Source organism: Cajanus cajan, chromosome 3 (assembly GCF_000230855.2).
Source record: "Cajanus cajan strain Asha chromosome 3, NIPB_CcT2T_4, whole genome shotgun sequence".
In the NCBI taxonomy this organism is placed as follows: domain Eukaryota; kingdom Viridiplantae; phylum Streptophyta; class Magnoliopsida; order Fabales; family Fabaceae; genus Cajanus; species Cajanus cajan.
Window position 1 is genome coordinate 36,209,097 of NC_138519.1, and position 21,075 is coordinate 36,230,171.

Consider the following 21,075-nt stretch of genomic DNA (forward strand, 5'->3'; position numbering starts at 1 on the left):
CCAGGGTGAGTTTGCCCTCTCCGGGGTGAGTATTAGTCGTCGCCTCTCCAGACTTGTGCGTGAGTCTTGCCCTCTCCAGGGTGAGTTTGCCCTCTCCAGGGTCTGCCTCCGTGTTCTTGACGACATTGGCAATGTGAGTTTGCCCTCTCCAGGGATTTGAGATGATTTTTGTCTCCACAGTCCATGATGCTGCTTCGACGGTTTGATTTTGGTGCCACTGAGGGCTGGATAACGCAGGGATCCGTCTAGGGGATGTGCAGTCATTCATAGGTTCCTGTGCCCCAACTTGCATTGCATTGTTGGTACCCATTGAGGAATTTCTGTTTCCTTGGGGTGTAGACACAGATGCTCTTCTTGAATTGAGCGATGCCTTATGTTTGGCTGACGTCCTTTGACGTTGGTGGAGTATCCCGGTTCATCCTTATTCGGGTATCTCTTTTTGATTTTCTGATTTTTGCTGCCTCTGTGTAGGCTGTTATCCGCTGGGGATTCTGTCGTTGATTTTGATTAGCCTCTTCTGTTAGGCGTATCAGCTCGACGTTCAATGATTGGCTAAAAAGCCAAATTCCACTTGGGGAATTGTTATTGATTTTTTTTCTTTTTTTGGGTTTTCCTTTTTGAAGGAGTGCCTCTGAGTAGGCGATTGGGGAATGAGGGATCTTATGTATCCCAGAGTATTATTTAGGAAGCCTCTGCAGGCTTAGCCTCACTCAACACTTGAGTTGGAGAGCTATCTTCACTGAGGAAGTGTTAAGTCCTTTGACTTGTATATACTGTTTGGATGATCGCACTTCCATTGGGGATTGCGTCGATTTTGCTTTGATAGCTCTCGCTGGGGATTTTTCCGTGAGCTTGAGCTGAGGTTCCCTCTGGGGAGTATTATTTCTGCAAGCCTCTCCAGGCTCAGTTATTCTGCATACTGTGGAGGATGTGGAGTATTATTTTGGTAAGCCTCTCCAGGCTTAGTTATTCGGTACAAATTGTTTGTTGGATTTTCTATATCCTTGCCTTTTTTATTTTCGGCTTTTTCTGTATTTTGCCTTTTCTTCTGATTTGGCTTTTTCTGTATTTTGCCTTTTTTATGTTTTTGGCTTTTGCTGTACAGAAATTAAAAGTGCTAAAGAAATTAAATTCAGTTATTATGAGAGAGTATTATTTCGGCAAGCCTCTCCAGGCTCAGTTATTTTGTAGGAGTATTATTTCGGCAAGCCTCTCCAGGCTCAATTATTCTGTGGGAGTATTGTTTCGGCAAGCCTCTCCAGGCTCAATTATTCTGTACGAGTATTATTTCGGCGAGCCTCTCCAGGCTCAGTTATTTTGAGAGTATTCTTTCGGCAAGCCTCTCCAGGCTCAGTTATTCTGTATGATGCTGTTGATTTTCTGAATCTTTGTATTTTGCTTGCTGCTGTCATACACAAGCAATTTTCTATTTTTCTATTTTATGCGGTTGCCTCATGATAAGGTCTTTGAATGTGCAACTAATGTGTGTGTGATGCACAAATGCAATATAATTTTTTATTTTTGTTCATTTATTTAGAAAAGTGAGTGGCTCTCCCTATCCTCTTCTTCTTGGAGGACTTTCTGTCATTGACGCGAGGGAGTATTTTTGTGAGCCTTTATGCAGGAGATTATGGATTTTACAGGAACCCCTCCAATTTTCTTTTATTGACCGATTATTAATGGAATTTCGTACAATTTTTAGAAATACCAATTTAAAGGCAAAATCACATGGTCAAGAGAGAAAAGAAATGAATGGATATTTTATTAATATTCACAAATGTTTTTTTTTTTTTTTTTACAGAAAGATATACAGAAGGAAATTTCTGAAGAATGGCTGGCCAGGGTAGGCTATATACATTGGGCTTAACAATTATATCTGTAATTGTTGCTCTTTACGTTCCCCTAATTGCTTCGGCCTGAGCCAGGAGTGTAGATGCTGCAAGACGCTTGCTTCTAGAAGATAACCACTTGAACCGCCTTTCGGTTTTCGATTCAAGCGATCGTTGCTTGCTTTGTTTTTACATCTTATTCTTTTGCCCCTAACTTTTGCCTAGGACGTATCCTAGCGGGGATAATTTTTGCCTTTGTTTTGCCTAGTACCCTTGTACTGGCAGGCTTTTTATTTTGCCCTAACTTTTGCTTAGGATGCCCTTTTTGGGTTTTCATCCTAGCGGGCCTATGCAAGCAACGTCTTCAAGCATAGTACTTCTTTACCACGTCAGTGTTGACTGGGTATCGAAGTTCTTCTCCATCCATGTCTATGAGGATTAATGCTCCTTTTGAGAAAGCTCGCTTTGCCACATACGGTCCTTCGTGATTTGGGGCCCACTTTCCGATTTTGTCCTTTTGAGTTGGTAGTAATTTCTTCATTACCAACTCTCCCTCATGGTAGACTCGAGGGTGGACTTTCTTGTCAAGAGCCTTTTTGATCTTCCTCTGATAGGCTTGACCATGGCATATGGCGTTCAGCCGTTTCTCTTGGATAAGGTTCAACTGGTCGTATCGGCTTTTGAACCCTTTCTGCCTCGGAAAGTTTTGCTTCCATGATCACCCTTATATAAGGTTTTTCGACTTCGACGGGTAGAACTGCCTCCTGAAGTCCTATAACCATGAAGAGCAAAGGGTAATATCTCGTGTCAGTCTTTAAATGAGACAACCATCTTTTGCTCTATTTTCTTGATGCTCTTATTGGTTGTCTCGATTGCCCCATTCATCTTTGGCCGATATGGGGAAGAGTTGTGTTGGATCTTTGAATTCTTGGCACAGTTCTTCCACCATTTGGTTGTTCAGATTAGATTTATTTCTCCATGCTTCCACTAGATTATTCTAAAATCTTTTGGGACAAGAGAGAAAAGAAAGGGAAAGATATTTTTTATTCTGAAGTTTGTGTTTTAGAGGGGATTTATTTTTCAAAAATGGTTTTTGTAAGAACGTTTGGCCAAGGTAGGCTTATGTGTTTAGGCTTGTTTGATTAAACACTTATGAAGTTAAGAAAATCTTTGTTTATTGACGTTGTGATTTGACAACTTAGATAACTTCCCTTGAACCTTTCTTTTTGAATTCGGTTCATGGTACCATCATGGATTTATTTTGTTTTTTGATTGTCCTTATTTTTGCCTAAAACACCCTTTTGTGGCGTTTTAGCGGACCTTTATTTTTGTTTATTTTTTGTAACCCTAACTTTTGCCTAGGTCACCCTTTCGTGGGATTCCTAGCGGGTCTTTTGCTCTTATTTTTGCGCAGTCCCCTTTTTTGAGTTTCCTGCCGAGCTTTTTTGTTTTTAGGATTTCTTTTTATCCATGATGGCACTTGTCGAGGCCAAGGGGAGGTGCTCCAAGTTGTCACACACATTTCCACATAAAAATGATGTGGGTTTATTATTATTAAGATGATTTTAACCTCATTCATGTTTATTCAAACAGGGTTAAAAAATGTGGTTTAGAATTTTATTATAAGCAAGAAAAGAAGCAATGAGAAAGAATGATTTTATTATAATCATAGTGGAAACATGTGTCCTTATTTCATCACTGATAAGGGTCCCAGTGTTGACCTCTTTTATCTCTCGGCCATGCCCCAAATTCACAGTCTCCAATTTCTCTTGACGAGTTGGAGTAAGCGAGCTTCTCGTTTTAGCAGTCTTTGCAGATCCGGAGAGATGGTCTCCTCATCACTCTCCAACTCAACCCATTCACTTTTGGATCCCGGTCAGAGCGAACAATTACAGACATAATTATTTTATTGGTTCTGTTTAGGTTTAGAATTTATTAATGTTAATGGGGAAAGAGAGAAAAGAATAAAAAGAGAATAATGTGTGAAATATGCCTCTTTATTGATATATGTATGTAAAACTGTACAAAAACCCTTATTTACATGAAAAGGTTCTCATGATCTTGGGTACTGATCATGAGTCCCTAAAAGAGAAATATGAAGGGGCCCTATCGTGGCTTGTTCTTCTCTCTACTCCTGCTTTGGTAGAGGATTCTTGCTCACGTCGGGCGCTGTTGAATCAAAAGTGATCCACCCTGCATCGATAAGGTCTTGGACCTTATTTTTGAGAGCTCTTCATTTCTCCGTTGAATGCCCCGATGCCCCCGAATGGTATAGACATTTGTCTTGCGGTTTGTACCAATAGGGGTGAGGTGGATCAATCTTCTTTAGTGGAACGTAAGCTAGAAGTTTGGCTTCTACTAGCTTCGGCAGGAGATCGCTGTAGGTGGTCGGAAGTTTATCAAACTTCTTCACAGGGGTGAATTGCGACTTTCCTGACTTCGAAGTGGAAGAAGATGAAGAAATATTTACGGCATTGACTCCTCCCTCCTTCTTCTTCCCGTAGGTCTTCTTGGCTTCAAATGATTGGGAAAGCCCAGCTAGCTTCCCACTTTTCAGCCCTTGTTCCACTCTTTCGCCAATGGTGATGATGTCCGAGAAGAGTGTTGTCGTGTTCCCTATCATCTTGTCATAATAGGGACCGGTCAACGAGTTTATGAATAGGGACACCGTCTCCTTATCCGACAGCGGGGGCTCTATTTGTGCCGCCAACTCCCTCCATCGTTGGGCGTACGCCTTGAAAGATTCATCATTTTTCTTACTCAAGGCTTGAAGATCTGACCTATCAGGTGTTAGGTCGATGTTGTATTTGTAGCGCTTGAGGAAGGCGTCGGCCAACTGCCTCCATGTGTGTACTAGATTTCCATCTAGCTGCATATACCAGTTGAGCGCGGTATCAGCCAAGCTCTCTTGGAAGCAGTGGATCAAGAGCTTTTCGTTTGTGGGATATGCAGCCATCTTTCGGCAGTACATGGTGAGATGACTCTTGGGGCAAGTCGATCCCACGTATCTCGAGAAATCTGGCACTTTAAATTTAGGAGGAAATTGAATATCCCTCACTAAGCACATGTCGGCGGCATCTTTAATATCGAAATCATGCCCCTCCATAGCCCTTAGCCGATCCTCTAGGGCGTGGAATTGTTCCTTTGAAACTTCGGGCTCTTTAATCATAATTCCAGCCCCAATAGGTATGGCGTGCGGAGGTTCTTCTTCATGCACCTCCTCTTCCTCATGATGGGACCCATGGTCACTGTGGCTTGATCCATGGAAGTTATGTTGACGCATGAGTTCCATCATTTGCGCCATTTGCTCTTTAAGCTATCAAAGCTCGGTTGTGAGCTTCTTATTTTGGTCCTCCAGCGCTTCCATCTTCTTGATTTTCTGCGCGCGTGTGAGGACAGAGAGATGACCAGCCACTTTCTAAAATGAATGCTTAATTAGTTTATTTTATGGAATGAATACGCTCTTGACATGAGCTTGATAACCCTCCATTTTTAAGGCGCTGCCTTTTTAAAACAGAGTGTTACCACCCTCCTTGACTTATGATCTCTCCTCAACGGAGAATCTCGATAATTATGGGTCTCTTTTACTCATGTCAAGAGGTATTGGTGAACCTAAAATGCATGGTTTATGAGGATGCATGATGTCTTATTGGTAATGATGCACATGCTCCTCACTTTTATTATATTTTCGCACATGGTCTTTCCTCTCATGTCATGGTTTTTTCATGCATGGGGATTATTCTTTAGACCTTATCACGAGGTTTATTATTAATGTACAAACAATATCACATAAACCTATACACAAACAATTCACTCATCCACGAACAGTCACGAGCGAATCACGAGGTAGGGGTATCCTGCAGAAAAGTGCATATTCAAGGAGGTTCTAACTGTTCTCAATGGTCTGAGGCCCCCAAGGTGCCCCCATTATAGGGACCCAATTCCTCTCGTCGTAAGTCGATGGAAAGTTCCAACGCACTGTCGGACTTGAGTTCATGGTTATCACCTTGAGTGATGTTTTCCGACAACGGTCTACGGGCACCTATAGACCCATTCGACAACCGGCCGTACTAACATCCACTCCCTATGGCTTTCCACTCATGCCCCCGGGTATAGAGGGAACTGTTGTGTGCAAAGGTTTGTGTACAGTTTTTATTTCAAACAATTGCGAGAATTTAAACATACAACAATTATTAAAGCCAAATAGATAAACATGTTATCATACAAGCAAGGGGTAATGAAGTAATTTTAAACTATTATTTGTTAAAAATAATCTGTCACTAAATGGGACTGACTCTCGAGGCTTCCCCAGTGGAGTCGCCATCTGTCGCCACCGGCCCGAAACAGGCTTTCGGCATTCGCGAAGGATGGTTGGACTCTTTTATTTGTTTAAAAATATGGATTGCTAGAATGACTTATTCTCAAACTGAGACCTTGTCAAACGAGCAATTTTATTAAAAGGCTCACCAATCCATGTTAATCCCAAGCGGGACCCTCCATGGATTAGCGGTTTTCATAAAAAGGAAGGGTTCATGGAGTCGCCACCAATGTTTTACTCAAAACATTGGAAAAAGAAGTTTAAGGCAATCGATTCAAAAATCGACTTCGGCCATGACAACCAGAGTCGGGTAAGGGAGTCGGTTACGCGTGGGGAAGGTGTTAGCACCCCACAGCGCCCCTTTCGGGTTCCCTATGACAGATTATTTCTAAAAATAATAGTGCGAAATTACTAAATTACCCCTATTTATTCTAAACAATTATAACTTAACTATCTACATGATGACAGTTAAATATACACACAGAAAGCAGTAAAAGGAAGGTCTTAAGAAGAAACCTTTGAAGCGTGCTTTTATATTCAAGTAAAACTGGGAAGCTTTTTGGCGTTCCCTCGCTCTACAAGCCCGCTCGCTCCCTCCTAGAAAATTTTAACTATGGAAATCCGGAGGATTTCCCTTCGACTCAGTTCGAGACTCAAGCAAAAAAGCTCAGAACTCGAGAACTTTGTCGGATCAACTCTCCGAGTGATTTCTAGGCAGAGCACTACTCAAAAAAACCTAGAATACTCAAGAAGAGGGTTAAAACTCAGTGTAAAAGTGTTGAATGACGTCCAAATGACGTCTTATTTATAGGGAACAGGCGCAATACGGGCCCTGGAGTCAATACGGCCCGTATTGAAGTTTTGAACTACAATACGGCCGTATTGAAGTTCAAGAAACCTCAATACAGCCGTATTGAGTTCAGTGCGACCGTATTGAAGTTCAAGAAACCTCAATACGGCCGTATTGGGTTCAGTGCGGCCGTATTGTAGTTCAAAATGTTCAATACGGCCGTACTGAACTTTTGGGAGGCCGTATTGGGCTTCATTCCCTCCACTTCCTTATTTTGAGCTATTACAAGACCTCTAGACCTACAGAGAATCCTCCTAGGGCCTTCCATGAGTCCTTCTGGCTGACTTTCCTTCAGTCCTCAAGAGTCTTCAAGCTTTATTTTCGACCCGGACAATTTTAAGGGTCTACAGTCACCGTCAAGCCTCTCAAATCAGTGAACGACAACGAGGGTACCGCCGAGTTCCTCGAAGTCAAAATTGGGATGCCGCCGAGCTCCCACTGTAGGTCGGTTGAAGCCTTAAAATCAGCCCAACTTGGTTGAGAGCCGTCGTCGAGCCTCTCAAATCAGTGGACGACAACGAGGGTACCGCCGAGTTCCTCGAAGTCAAAATCGGGATTGTCGTCGAGCTTCCATCAGTGGGCCGGCTGAAGCCCTAAATATCAGTCCAGCCTGGAGAGGCTGAGCTCAGAATATACTCCCTCTTCAACAAGCAACAAATAAAGGAACATTATCACAAAAGAGAAAATGCAGCTTCTACTCGAAGACTAAAGACCAGGTGTACAGTTTGTCAGCCTTGTTACCCAATAGAGTACACGGCTGCTATAAAAGGTGAGGATACGAACAAATGCACCTATCTAAGGGAAACAGTGCAGAAGCACCAACACCAAAGAGACAAAGAGAAGACCCGGACGAAATGTCTACGTCTTTACTTGCCTTTGGAAAAACAACACAGTTATTCCAAAGGACAAGTAAAGAGGGGCAGCTGTAGACACCCAATTTCGTCCAGGGGGCATACAAACAAGATAGGACATCAAAGGGCCCAAAAACCCAAATTAACTTTTTTTAGTGGCCCGGAACGGGCCGTTCTCAAGTCCGGAACGGGCTGTTCTCGAATTGGAACGGGCCGTTCCAAGGCTTCTCAATGGCCTAAAAATTGTTATCTGGAACGGGCCGTTCTAGACTAGAACGGGCCGTTCCAAACTAAATAAATGGTCTAAAATCTGTACCTCGGAACGGGCCGGTCTGAAATCAGAACGGGCCTTTCTGGTTCACCGGAACGGGCCGTTCTGATTTCAGAACAGGCCGTTCTAGGTACAAATATACAGCATAACGTTCGGATCTGGAACGGGCCGTTCCGAATCCAGAACGGGCCATTCCGGCCCACATCTGATGCTTATAAATAGAAAATCTCAGCCAACAGTTCAGGGACCTCAAAAATTTCGTCCAGACTCCTTAGAGCACGAAATTTCTCTTTTTTTTCTCTTTCTCCATCTCTTTTGTATTTCTTGAGATTTTGTGAGGCATTGTAGTGTGAAAGGTTTCCACAAAGAACCTAAAATCTCCATAGTTGAAGATCTAATAAAGCTTGTTACGAGGTATTACTCATCAATCTCTTGTTCTATCTTTCTCTTCTTTTATTTTATTTATTACTATAATAAACGTAATTATGTAGATATCTTAGGGGTTCACCGTGTAATTTATTTTTCATGTAAACAATCATTAATAAAGGGGATTAAATATTTAAACTATTAATTCTTGTTATGTTATCTTCATCATAGGGTACCAATTTAGGGCGTTGTAGGGGTGCTTAATACCTTCCCTACACGTAACCGACCCCCGAACCCAATTCTGGTTATCAAGGCCATTATTGGACTTTTAAAAATCTTTTCCTTTTCCAATGTTTTGAGTAAAACATTGGTGGCGACTCCATGAACTTATTTTCAAAAACCATTAATTAAGGATTAGTCTGGTGTCTGGGCGTTCCTTAATTGATGAGAACTTAAAAAGGATATCTAAACCATTAGTTGCAAGATCGGAAATTTTTGGGTTACGATAGTGGGCAACACTTCTATTGGCCAACTGAATGACCACACCCGTAGGTTGTAGACATGCAAGAGACAAAGATTTAAAAATGAATAGACACATGACATTAATTAAAGCTTCTAAATCAAGCATGGAATTTTCAAATTTACTGTTACCAATAACGCAAGGTGTACAGAATGTACCTGGGTCATTACATTTTTCAGGAATGTGTGGAACAGATTTACCTATAAATGCTGAAACATTTCTACCCATGCTTTAGCTTCCTCTTGTGGGTGCATAACTCCTTCAGGAACTTAGCATATTTGGGAGTTTGCTTGATGGCATCCAGTAGAGGTATGTTCACCTCCACCTTCCTGAAGGTCTCCAATATCTCATTATCCACCTCTTCCATCGTTTTTCTTGGAATTAGTTTTGGTGGAAATGGAAAAGGGATAGGAGGCTGCAAGTTGCCACTATGTGCACTGGAAGAAGGTCCACTTGAATTAGATTTTCAACTACTACCTGCAGGGGCCTCTTTCTCAAGTGTAGGCTCATGTGCAGGTGAAGCTGCAGATACTAGTACGTCAATTTGTTTGCCATACTGAGTTGAGTGGCCATCTAACCCATCTGATTTGTCAAACTCTAAATGGAGGCTCTAGTCTCTTGTTGAAATTGCATGTTCTGAATGGTCATTTGCCTCACCAACTCCTCCAATGAAGGCTCAGAAGTAGAAGGTTGAGCTGGTGGAGGTGCATGAACATCATGTTGTCTTTGTTGCTGTTGTTGGACAGGTGGAGGCACATATCTACTGGGACCAACATTGTTATGGAAGAGAGGAGATAGTTGTTGTTGATGCTAGTTGGACCATCAAATATTGGGGTGATTCCTCCAACCTAGATTGTACCTGTTGTTGGAAAAATCATAACTCTACTATTGTTCTTGCTGGACAAGAGGTTTGTTGGAAATATTTGCAACATAGGCCTCTGGTTGTTCATTTACTCCAGACTGTTGCAAAGAAGGGAAAAAATTTGTATGATGATTTTTTGAAGAACAAATGTCGCAAACCCTTGCTATAGATGTTGACTTTTAATTTGCAGCGGTTAAGTCACTAGGTTCACCAATGCATCAAGTTTACTCTCCAGCTTTCTATTTGCATCAGTGGCCACATCATGAACTCCTCTAATGACAATTGAATTGTCATTTTTGGCCCTGAATTATTGAGAATTGAAAGCCATCTTTTCTATCAAGTGCCTAGCTTCAGCTAGGGTCATGTCACCAACTGCTCCACCACTTGCAGCATCTATCATACTCCTCTCCATGTTATTCAACCCCTCATAAAAATATTGCAACAACACCTGCTTAGAAATCTGGTGGTGAGGACAACTTGCACACAATTTCTTGAATCTCTCCCAGTACTCATACAAGGTCTCTCTACCAAGTTTCTTGATCCCTGGTATATCTTTTCTGATTGTAGTGGTCCTCGAGGCAGGGAAGAATTTCTCTAGAAACATTCTTTTAAGATCATCCCAGTTGGTGATGGACCTAGGAGCTAAATAATACAACCATTCTTTAGCAAATCCCTCTAGAGAATCTGGAAATGCCTTCAAGTAAATGTGGTCCTCTTGAACATCAAGAGGCTTCATGGTAGAACAGACAATGTGGAACTCCTTTAGATGTTTATGTGGATCCTCACCTGCATGACCATGAAACTTGGGCAACAAATGGATCAGTCCAATTTTAAGCACAAAAGGAACATCCTCCTCAAGATATTGAATGCACAAACTCTCCTATGTTAAATCACGAGGTTCATTATAAGGTTGCTCACCCATGTTTTCTGTTTGAACTGAATCAACTTCTGATGCAACACTCACACTATCACTATGACTATCACTATGTAAAGGTTGAATTATATGTTCTCTAAGTAGTCTATGGAATGTCCTATCAATCTCAGGGTCAAATGGATGCAAAAAGCCTGGATTGCTCCTAGTCATGCACTACATGTAACACATGCAATAGGATACGTGAAAAATAGGGGTAAAATGGGAATTTCCATGACAACTTAGAAAACATCAAAACTAATTCACCAATATCATGCTAAAATCATTAAAAACTACCGCAAAAAATTTCAATGCAAAATTCCAAGTCTAACTATATGAAAAACTTATGAAAAGTTTGAAAAAATAGGGAAATAAAACTTCCAAATTAGAAAAAAAAATAGTAAATGAACTTTTTTTGAAAATCTAACTGGGATAGATCTCATTTTCCTACCCCAAAAAGCATATATAATATGTCCAATTCTGATAACCAGAACAAAAGTTATGGTAGTTTAAAGTTTTATTGAAAACTAGTTTCAAAATTTTTTGTCAAATCAGGACCACTATAAGTGCCTCTGAGATTTTTTACACAAAATATAGGTTGAAAGAAGTGTTCACACAAAATTTGAAGCAAAAATAACAAGTCTAGCTATCAAAACCAAAAATCTCAATTAATTGGAAAACTTATGCACTATTTAGCACTATTCACCAGCCTATGAAATTGATGGAGGACCATCCTTAAAGCATCATATAGGGCCTATCACAAGGTCCATGGCTAGGAGAGTAGAGGAAGATGAAGAGCGCACCACACCAAAAGCCATGATCATCATGTGTGTGCATTTTGAGCCCTCTCCTTAGTTTGTTGCTTTTTTTTCCTATTTTGCCCTTGTATTTTGGGGCACATTAGATATTAGTATTTTATTTTGTATTTTTATTTAGCCTTTGTATTATGGGGCAAAATTAGTCCTAGGATTTATTTTAGGACTTAAACCTTATTTTATAAGGTCATAGTCCATTTCTTTCTTTTTCTAAACCTAAGGGTACTTTAGTCTTTTAGGAAAAATGAGAGCCATTTCATTTGGTCTACATTTAGGGCTCATCTAGGGTGCATTTGGACTTGGAATTTTCAGCCAAATGCTCCCAAGAAACCCTAGATTCCTTTCTTTCTCAACAAGTACTCTAGGTTACCCACCATGTAGCCACTTTGGAAATTAATGATATTGAGTGAGCCTTGTGCCTCTTTATTCTTTCCTTAGCCCCCTAGGAACTCCACGGCCCCCTATCCTCTACTCTCTTCCTTGAGTGAGCTTGGGTCTTCCTTGGTTGGCCTTCATCATCCTAAGTGAAGTGAGCCAGCCTAAAGGAGCTACATCACCAAACACCTCCCCTTCCTCTCCTCTATTTTTAGCGTCATACTCCACCTCCCTAGACATCATCTCCACCACTTCCATTCCCTTGAAGAGATCACCATTCATGTCATATCAACCTTGGAGAAGAGAAAGAATCAACCACTAGCCCTCATGGAGAAGTTGGTTCCATCATGTGGTATCAAGAGCCATGGTTGTCTTCAAGGGTAACTTGTCTTTTCTCTTTTGTGTCTTTTAAAAGTTTCTTGTCATGTCTATGTATTATCATATGTTTTGATGTTATCCTCTCAAATATTTCTTAAAATATTTTCTTCTTGTTGAGTGGTTGATTGTTGGTTCATGAGCCTTCCATGTTGTGCTCTAAGTTTCCTTTAAAATAGGTTCTTGTGTGTTTTTCTTCATTATCATCTTTGCTGGAAATTTTCTTTCAAGAACATGATGAACACTTTATGAACCCCTTTTAATCCTTATTTGTTCAAGTTTTGTCTAAAGTTTGTGTTTCCCCTCACCTTTTCACCCAAATACAAAATATGTGCATAATACCTTCACTTGATGCATGTATCATGGAAATTAATGATGCATGTTTTCCCTTCTAGGTGGCTGGCCAAAATTTGCATGTTTCTTAGAGGTCACTCATGCATGTTATTTAGTTAATGATATGTTCCAAAAGTTTATTGAATTCCATGTGGATTTGTCTCCTATACATGCATGGTTAGCCACTCCTACATGCTCATCATTACATGATCATCCCTTGTCCTTTGAATGACAACCAAGTAGTGTTTTGGTGCTAAAAAATCTGCTAAGAATGTGTGTATGTTTGCTGAAAAAATTTGCACCAAATTAGTACATGGTACAAGACACATTCCACCTTACAAAAATTGCTTAATCCATTGCAATTTATAAGGTCTAGGATGAGGTATTGTAGTTAAGGCTAACTTTTCAACCAATCTAGTGCTACAACAATTGCAACTAGACCCACTATCTACAATGAGAGAACAAGTATTTTCTAAAACCTTGCATCTTGTGTGAAATAAGTTCTCCCTTTGATATTAGTCAATATCACTAGTTTGGTTGTTAAGAAGCCTCCTAACCACGAGTAAGTCTCGCTACAAGGTAAGATTTCTTCATCCATATCTATGGCTTCATCCTGACTACTTGAAGTCGATGAAGAAGAAATAGCTACATTAAGGCTACTATAGTGGTTTTGGCCTCTTAAAATCATGGTTTTCTTTGTGGGGTATTGAGAAGAAATATGTCCCCTTCCAAGACACTTAAAGCACTTGATGTCACTTGACAAATTCTTTAGAAGGAGCTTTAAGAGAAGATTTTTCTTTTTCTTGTTCTTTTTATTTTTCTTTGAAATAAGGTTTGGAAGAGGATACCTCCTTGAAATTCTTGGAATAAGAGGGAGTGGAGTCTTTTCTAAAACTTTTCCTTTTGAGTTGATGCTCCACTCTTGAATAAAGTTGAACAAGTTCATTTAAATCTCTATAAGGTAAAAGTTCAACTTTGTCTCTTATTTCAAGATTAAGACCACTTTGAAATCTAGAAATGGTGGTCCTTTTTTCTTCCCTTATTCTAGCCCTCATCGTTGTAGACCCCTAAAATTGTCCGGGTCGGAAATAAAGCTTGAAGACTCTCGAAGACTGAAGGATAATCAGCCAGAAGGACTCCTCGAAGGCCCTAGGAGGGTTCTCTGTAGGTCTAGAGGTCTTAGAATAGCTCAAAATAAAGAAGTGGAGGGAAAAAGCCCAATACGGCCGTACTGAATTTAATACGGCCGTATTGAAGCTTCAATACGGCCGTACTGAAGTCAGTACGACCGTATTGACACTTCAATACAACCGCAGCGAACTCAATACGGGCGTATTGAAATTTCTGAACTTCAATACGACCGTATTGAACTTCAATACGACCGTATTGAAGTTCAAAAATTTCAATACGGCCGTATTGCCCCTGTAGGCCGTATTGCGCCTATTCCCTATAAATATGACGTCAATTGGACGTCATTCCACACTTTTTCACTCAGTTTCAACCCTCTCCTTGAGTATTCTGGGGTTTTTGAGCAGTGTTCTGCCCTAGAAATCACTGGGAGAGTTGATCCGACGAAGTTTTTGAGCCCCGAGTCATTTTGCTTGAGGATCGAACCTAGTCGAGGGGAAATCTTTTTGATTCCCTTAGTTAAAATTTTGTTCTAGGAGAGCGAGGAGCGGGCTTGTAGAGCGAGGGAACGCCAAAACGCTTCCCAGTTCTTTGCAATATATAAAAGCACGCTTCAAGAGGTTTCCCTTCAATCCTTCCTTTTACTGCTTTCTGTGTGCATATTTAAACTGTCATCATGTAGATAGTCAATTTATAATTGCTTAGAATAAATAGGGGTAATTTAGTAATTTTATATTGTTCTTTTAAAAATAATCTGTCATAGGGAACCCGAAAGGGGCGCCGTGGGGTGCTAACACCTTCCCCACGCGTAACCGACTCCCTTACCCAACTCTGGTTGTAGTGGCCAAAGTTGATTTTTAAATCAATTGCCTTATCCCTTTTTCCAATGTTTTGAGTAAAACATTGGTGGCGACTCCACGAACCCTCCTTTTGCGAAAACCACTAATCCATGGAGGGTCCCGCTTGGGATTAATATGGATTGGTGAGCCTTTTAATAAAATTGCTCGTTTGATGAGGTCTCAGTTTGAGAATAAGTCATTCTAGCAATCCACATTTTTTTAAACAAATAAACGAGTCCAACCATCCTTCGCGAATGCCGAAAGCCCCGTTTCGGGCCGGTGGCGACAGATGGCGACTCCACTGGGGAAGTCTCGAGAGTCAGTCCCATTTAGTGACAGATTATTTTTAATAAATAAAAGTTAAAATTACTTCATTACCCCTTGGCTTGTATGATAATATGTTTTATTATATGGCTTTAATAACTGTTGTATTTTTAAATTTACGCAATTGTTTGAAATAAAAACTGCACACGAACCTTTGCACACAACGGTTCCCTCTATACCCGGGGGCATGAGTGATTAACCATAGGGAGTGGATGTTAGTACGGCCGGTTGTCGAATGGGTCTATAGGTGCCCGTAGACCGTTGTCGGAAAGCATCACTCAAGGTGATAACCATGAACTTAAGTCCGACGGTGCATTGGAACTTTCCATCGACCCACGACGAGAGGAATTGGGTCCCTATAATGGGGGCACCTTGGGGGCCTTTGACCAAGTGAGAACAGTTAGATCCTCCTTGAATATGCACTTTTCTGCAGGAGACCCCTACCTCGTGATTCGCTCGTGACTGTTCGCGGATGAGTGAATTGTTTGTGTAAATGCTTATGTGCAATTGTTTGTGCATTAATAAATAACCTCGTGATAAGGTCTAAAAATAATCCCCATGCATAAAAAACCATGACATGAGAGGAAAGACCATGTGTGAAAATATAATAAAAGTGAGGAGCATGTACATCATTACCAATAAGACATCATGCATCCTCATGAAAACATACATTTTAGGATCACCAATACCTCTTGACATGAGTGAAAGAGACCCATGACTATAGAGATTCTCCGTTGGGGAGAAATCATAGATAAAGAAGGGTGGTAAAATTCCGTCTTAAAAAGGCAGCGCCTTAAAGATGGAGGTTTATCAAGCTCATGTTAAAGAGTGTATTCATTCCATAAAATAAACTAACTAAACATTCATTTTAGAAAGTGGCTGGTCATCTCTCTGTCCTTACGCGCGCACGGAAAATCAAGAAAATGGAAGCATTGGAGGAGCAAAACAAGAAGCTCACAACCGAGCTTTCACAGCTTAAAGAGCAGATGGCGCAAATGATGGAACTCATGCGTCATCACAACATCCATGATTCTCATCATAGTGATCATGGGTCCCATCATGAGGGAGAGGAGGAAGAGCATGAAAAAGATCCTCCAAACGCCGTACCCCTTGGGGCAGGAATTATAATAAAAGAGCCCGAGGTCTCAAAGGAACAATTCCATGCCCTCGAGGATCGGCTAAGGGCTATGGAGGGGCATGACTTTGACGTTAAGGATGCCGCCGACATGTGTTTAGTGAGGGACATTCAATTCCCTCCTAAATTTAAAGTGCCGGATTTCCCAAAGTATGTGGGATCGACTTGCCCCAAAAGTCATCTCACCATGTACTGTCGCAAGATGGCTGCATATGCCACAAATGAAAAGCTCTTGATCCACTGCTTTCAAGAGAGCTTAGCTGAAACTGCACTCAACTGGTATATGCAGCTAGATGGAAATCTAGTACACACATGGAGGCAGTTGGCCGACGCCTTCCTCAAGCGCTACAAATACAACATCGACCTAACACCCGATAGGTCTGATCTTCAAGCCTTGAGTAAAAAGAACGATGAATCCTTCAAGGCGTACGCCCAACGTTGGAGGGAGTTGGCGGCACAGATAGAGCCCCCGCTGTCGGATAAGGAGACGGTGTCCTTATTCATCAACTCGTTGACTGGTCCCTATTACGATAAAATGATAGGGAACACAACGACACTCTTCTCGGACATCATCACCATAGGAGAAAGGGTGGAACAAGGACTTAAAAGTGGGAAGCTGGCTAAGCCTTCCCAATCATATGAAGCTAAGAAGGCCTTTGGGAAGAAGAAAGAAGGAGGAGTCAACGCTGTAACCATTGCTCCGTCTTCTTCCGCTTCGAAGTCAGGCAAATCGCAAAACAACTCTGTGAAGAAGTTTGATAGACTTCCGACCACTTACAGCGATCTCCTGCCGAAGCTAGTAGAGGCGCGTCTTATAGCTTACATTCCACCAAAGAAGGTGAATCCACCCTACCCCGATTGGTACAATCCACAAGACAAATGTCTATACCATTCGGGGGCACAGGGGCATTCAACGGAGAACTGCCGAACTCTCAAGTATAAGGTCCAAGACCTTATCGATGCTGGATGGGTCACTTTCGATTCGACGGCGCCCGACGTGAGCAAGAATCCTCTACCGCAGCAGGAGTAGAGAGAAGGGCAAGCCATGATAGGGCCCCTCCACATTTTTTCTTTTAGGGACTCATGATCAGTACCCGAGATCATGAGGACCTTTTCATGTAAATAAAGGGTTTTGTACAGTTTTACACTCATATATCAATAAAAAGGCATTTTTCACACATTATTCTCGCATTTTTGTTCTATTCTCTCTCTCTCATTTATATTAATAAACTCTAAACCTAAACAGAACCAATAAATAATTATGTCTGTGATTGCTCGCTCTGACCGGGATCCGAAAGCCGAGGGTGAATGGGTTGAGTTGGACAGTGACGAGGAGACCATCTCTCCGGATCTGCAAAGACTGCTAGATCAAGAAGCTCGTCTACTCCAACCGAATCAAGAAGAATTGGAGACCGTGAATTTGGGGCAGGGTCAAGAATTGAAAGAGGTCAATATTGGGACCCGTATCAGTGATGGAATAAAAACGCAATTAATTCAATTATTGAGGGAATACAAGGACGTATTTGCATGGTCGTACCATGATATGCCCGGGTTGGACTCCAACATTGTCAAACACAAGTTGCCCTTAAAAGAGGGGTTTCGACCTATTAAGCAAAAGCTTCGACGAATCAAGCCCGAATGGTCCTTAAAAATTAAGGAGGAGGTGGAAAAACAATTGGACGCGGGATTCTTGGTTGTATCCCAGTATCCCGAATGGCTGGCTAACATTGTGCCAGTCGTCAAAAAGAATGGGAAGGTTAGAGTGTGTGTTGATTATAGGGATTTGAATCGTGCCAGTCCAAAGGACGATTTTCCCTTGCCACATATTGATACACTCGTGGATCACACCGCCACAAACACACTCTATTCCTTTATGGATGGATACTCGGGGTATAATCAAATCAAGATGAATATAGAAGACCGCGAGAAAACTTCTTTCATTACACCCTGGGGAACTTTCTGCTACAGGGTGATGCCTTTTGGACTTAAAAATGCGGGTGCCACCTACCAACGAGCGATGGTGACTCTATTCCACGATATGATCCACAAAGAAATTGAAGTATACGTGGATGACATGATCGCAAAGTCAAAAGATGAAATGGACCACATCCAATATTTGAGAAAATTATTCAATCGGCTTCGTAAGTATCAGCTTAAGCTAAACCCGGCTAAGTGTACTTTCGGAGTTCGGTCGGGTAAGCTTCTTGGGTTCATCGTCAGTGAAAAAGGCATAGAGGTGGACCCCGATAAAGTAAAGGCAATAATGGAAATGCCTCCTCCTAAAACTGAGAAAGAAATTAGAGGATTCCTCGGCAGGGTGAACTACGTCGCAAGGTTCATCGCACAGTTGACTGACACGTGCAAACCAATATTCAAGCTGTTGCGCAAGAATCATTCCGAAACTTGGGATGAGAATTGTCAACGAGCTTTTGACAAGGTCAAACAGTGCTTGGCCAATCCACCAATATTGGTACCACCTGTCGAGGGAAGGCCATTAATCCTCTATCTGACAGTGCTTGATGAGTCCATGGGAGCCGTGCTAGGGCAACAGGACGAAACTGGAAAGAAAGAACAAGCCATCTACTACCTGAGCAAAAAGTTCCTTGATTATGAAACCCGCTACACGCCATTAGAAAAGACTTGCTTTGCGTTAGCGTGGGCAACACAAAGGCTCAGGCAGTACATGATAAGGCATACTACTTGGTTGGTCTCCAAAATGGACCCAATTAAGTACGTGTTCGACAAACCAATAATCACTGGGAAGATTGCCCGATGGCAAGTGCAATTATCAGAATTTGACATCATACATGTCACACAAAAAGCCATCAAGGGTAGTACCTTAGCTGATTACCTAGCACACGGGCCGACCAATGACTATCAATCCCTTCAGGATGATTTCCCCGATGAGCATATAATGAGTATACAACATGAAGATCCTAAGGATGATACGTGGACCATGTACTTTGATGGAGCCTCCAACATGCTTGGACAGGGGATTGGAACAGTACTAATCTCCCCACAAGGAAAGTATATCCCCCTGACGGCGAGACTCAACTTCGACTGTACAAATAACATGGCCGAATACGAAGCTTGCGCGTTAGGAATCCAAGCAGCAATCAACAATGGTATCCTAAAGCTCAAAGTATTTGGGGATTCGGCTTTAGTCATTCACCAACTGCGAGGTGACTGGGAAGTCCGAAATCCTAAACTGATACCATATGTTGAGCATATCAAAGATTTGACACAATTCTTCCAAAGTGTCATCTTTGAATACATTCCAAGGGAGGAGAATCAGTTTGCTGACGCCCTTGCTACACTATCATCGATGTTCGCCTTGGATAAGGAGCATGAAATGCCCATCATCAATATCCGGCGGCATGATAAGCAAGCGTTCTGCCTACTGATAGATGAAGCTGTTGACGATCATCCATGGTTCCATGATATCAAACAATATCTGTCGAAAGGGGAATATCCTGATATGGCCAGTGATAATGATAAAAAGCATATCCGAAGAAGGGCCATGGGATTTCTGTTGATTGGAGAAACCCTCTACAAAAAGAATTATGACTCGGTCTTGTTGAGATGTATAGACCAAGTCGAAGCTCAAAATGTAATCAAAGAAATACATGAGGGGGTTTTCGGTACCCATATTCCCGGGCCTGCAATGGCTAAGAAAATCCTCAGAGCAGGATATTATTGGTCGACCCTTGAAAAGGATTGTTACCAATACGTCCGGAAATGCCACAAGTGTCAAGCATATGCCGACAATATTCATGTCCCACCAACGCCACTCAATGTTCTGGCTTCACCATGGCCATTTGCAATGTGGGGCATGGATGTTATTGGACCCATCGAGCCAAAGGCATCCAATGGACATAGGTTCATCCTTGTGGCCATTGACTATTTCACCAAATGGGTAGAAGCGGCATCGTATGCTCATGTGACCCGAAAGGTGGTAACATCCTTCATCAGAAAGAATATCATATGCAGATACGGTATTCCTGATAAAATCATCACTGATAATGGATCCAATTTGAACAATAAGATGGTGGAAGAGCTGTGCAAAGAGTTCAAAATTCAGCACCATAACTCTTCCCCATATCGACCAAAGATGAATGGGGCAGTCGAGGCAGCCAATAAGAATATCAAGAAGATAGTACAAAAGATGGTTGTCTCATTCAAAGACTGGCATGAGATGCTACCCTTCGCTCTCCATGGTTATAGGACTTCAGTACGTACATCCACAGGAGCTACTCCATTCTCCCTTGTTTATGGAATGGAGGCAGTTCTGCCGGTTGAAGTCGAGATACCGTCTCTGAGAGTAATCATGGAAGCAAAACTTTCCGAGGCAGAATGGGTTCAAAGTCGATACAACCAATTGAACCTTATCGAAGAAAAACGACTGAACGCCATATGCCATGGTCAAGCCTACCAAAGGAAGATCAAAAAGGCTTTCGACAAAAAAGTCCATCCTCGAATCTACCATGAGGGAGAGCTAGTGATGAAGAAATTGCTACCAGCTCAAAAGGACAAAATCGGAAAGTGGGCCCCAAATTACGAAGGACCATATGTAGTCAAGCGAGCTTTCTCCGGAGGAGCATTGATTCTCACAGACATGGACGGAGAAGAACTTCGATACCCAGTCAACGCTGACGTGGTAAAAAAGTATTATGCTTGAAGACGTTGCTTGCATCAGCCCGCTGGGATGAAAACCCAAAAAGGGCATCCTAGGCAAAAGTTAGGGCAAGACAAAAAGCCCGCCAGTACAAGGGTACTAGGCAAAACAAAGGCAAAATTATCCCCGCTAGGACACGTCCTAGGCAAAAATTAGGGGCAAAAGAATAAGACGCAAAAAGTGAAGCAAGCAACGATCACTTGAACCGAAAACCGAAAGGCGGTTCAAGTGATAATCTTCTAGAAGCAAGCGTCTTGCAGTATCTACACTCCTGGCTCAGGCATCTCACCCAAAACGAT

At 41.8% G+C, this 21,075-nt stretch overlaps 1 protein-coding gene across 1 annotated transcript in view; it reads right to left on the bottom strand.

Moving 5' to 3' along the window:
* The window catches only part of LOC145956265 (uncharacterized), a 28,468-nt gene extending 19,235 nt beyond the window's left edge, over window positions 1-9,233 (bottom strand). Inside the window, exons 1-2 of the mRNA XM_083071836.1 lie at window positions 9,164-9,233; window positions 7,739-7,788 (exon numbers count right to left, since the gene is read on the bottom strand). Of these exons, the coding sequence (XP_082927962.1) occupies window positions 7,739-7,788; window positions 9,164-9,233 (120 nt within the window). The remainder of the gene's footprint in view (window positions 1-7,738; window positions 7,789-9,163) is intronic.
* Between the last annotated feature and the right edge of the window lie 11,842 nt (window positions 9,234-21,075).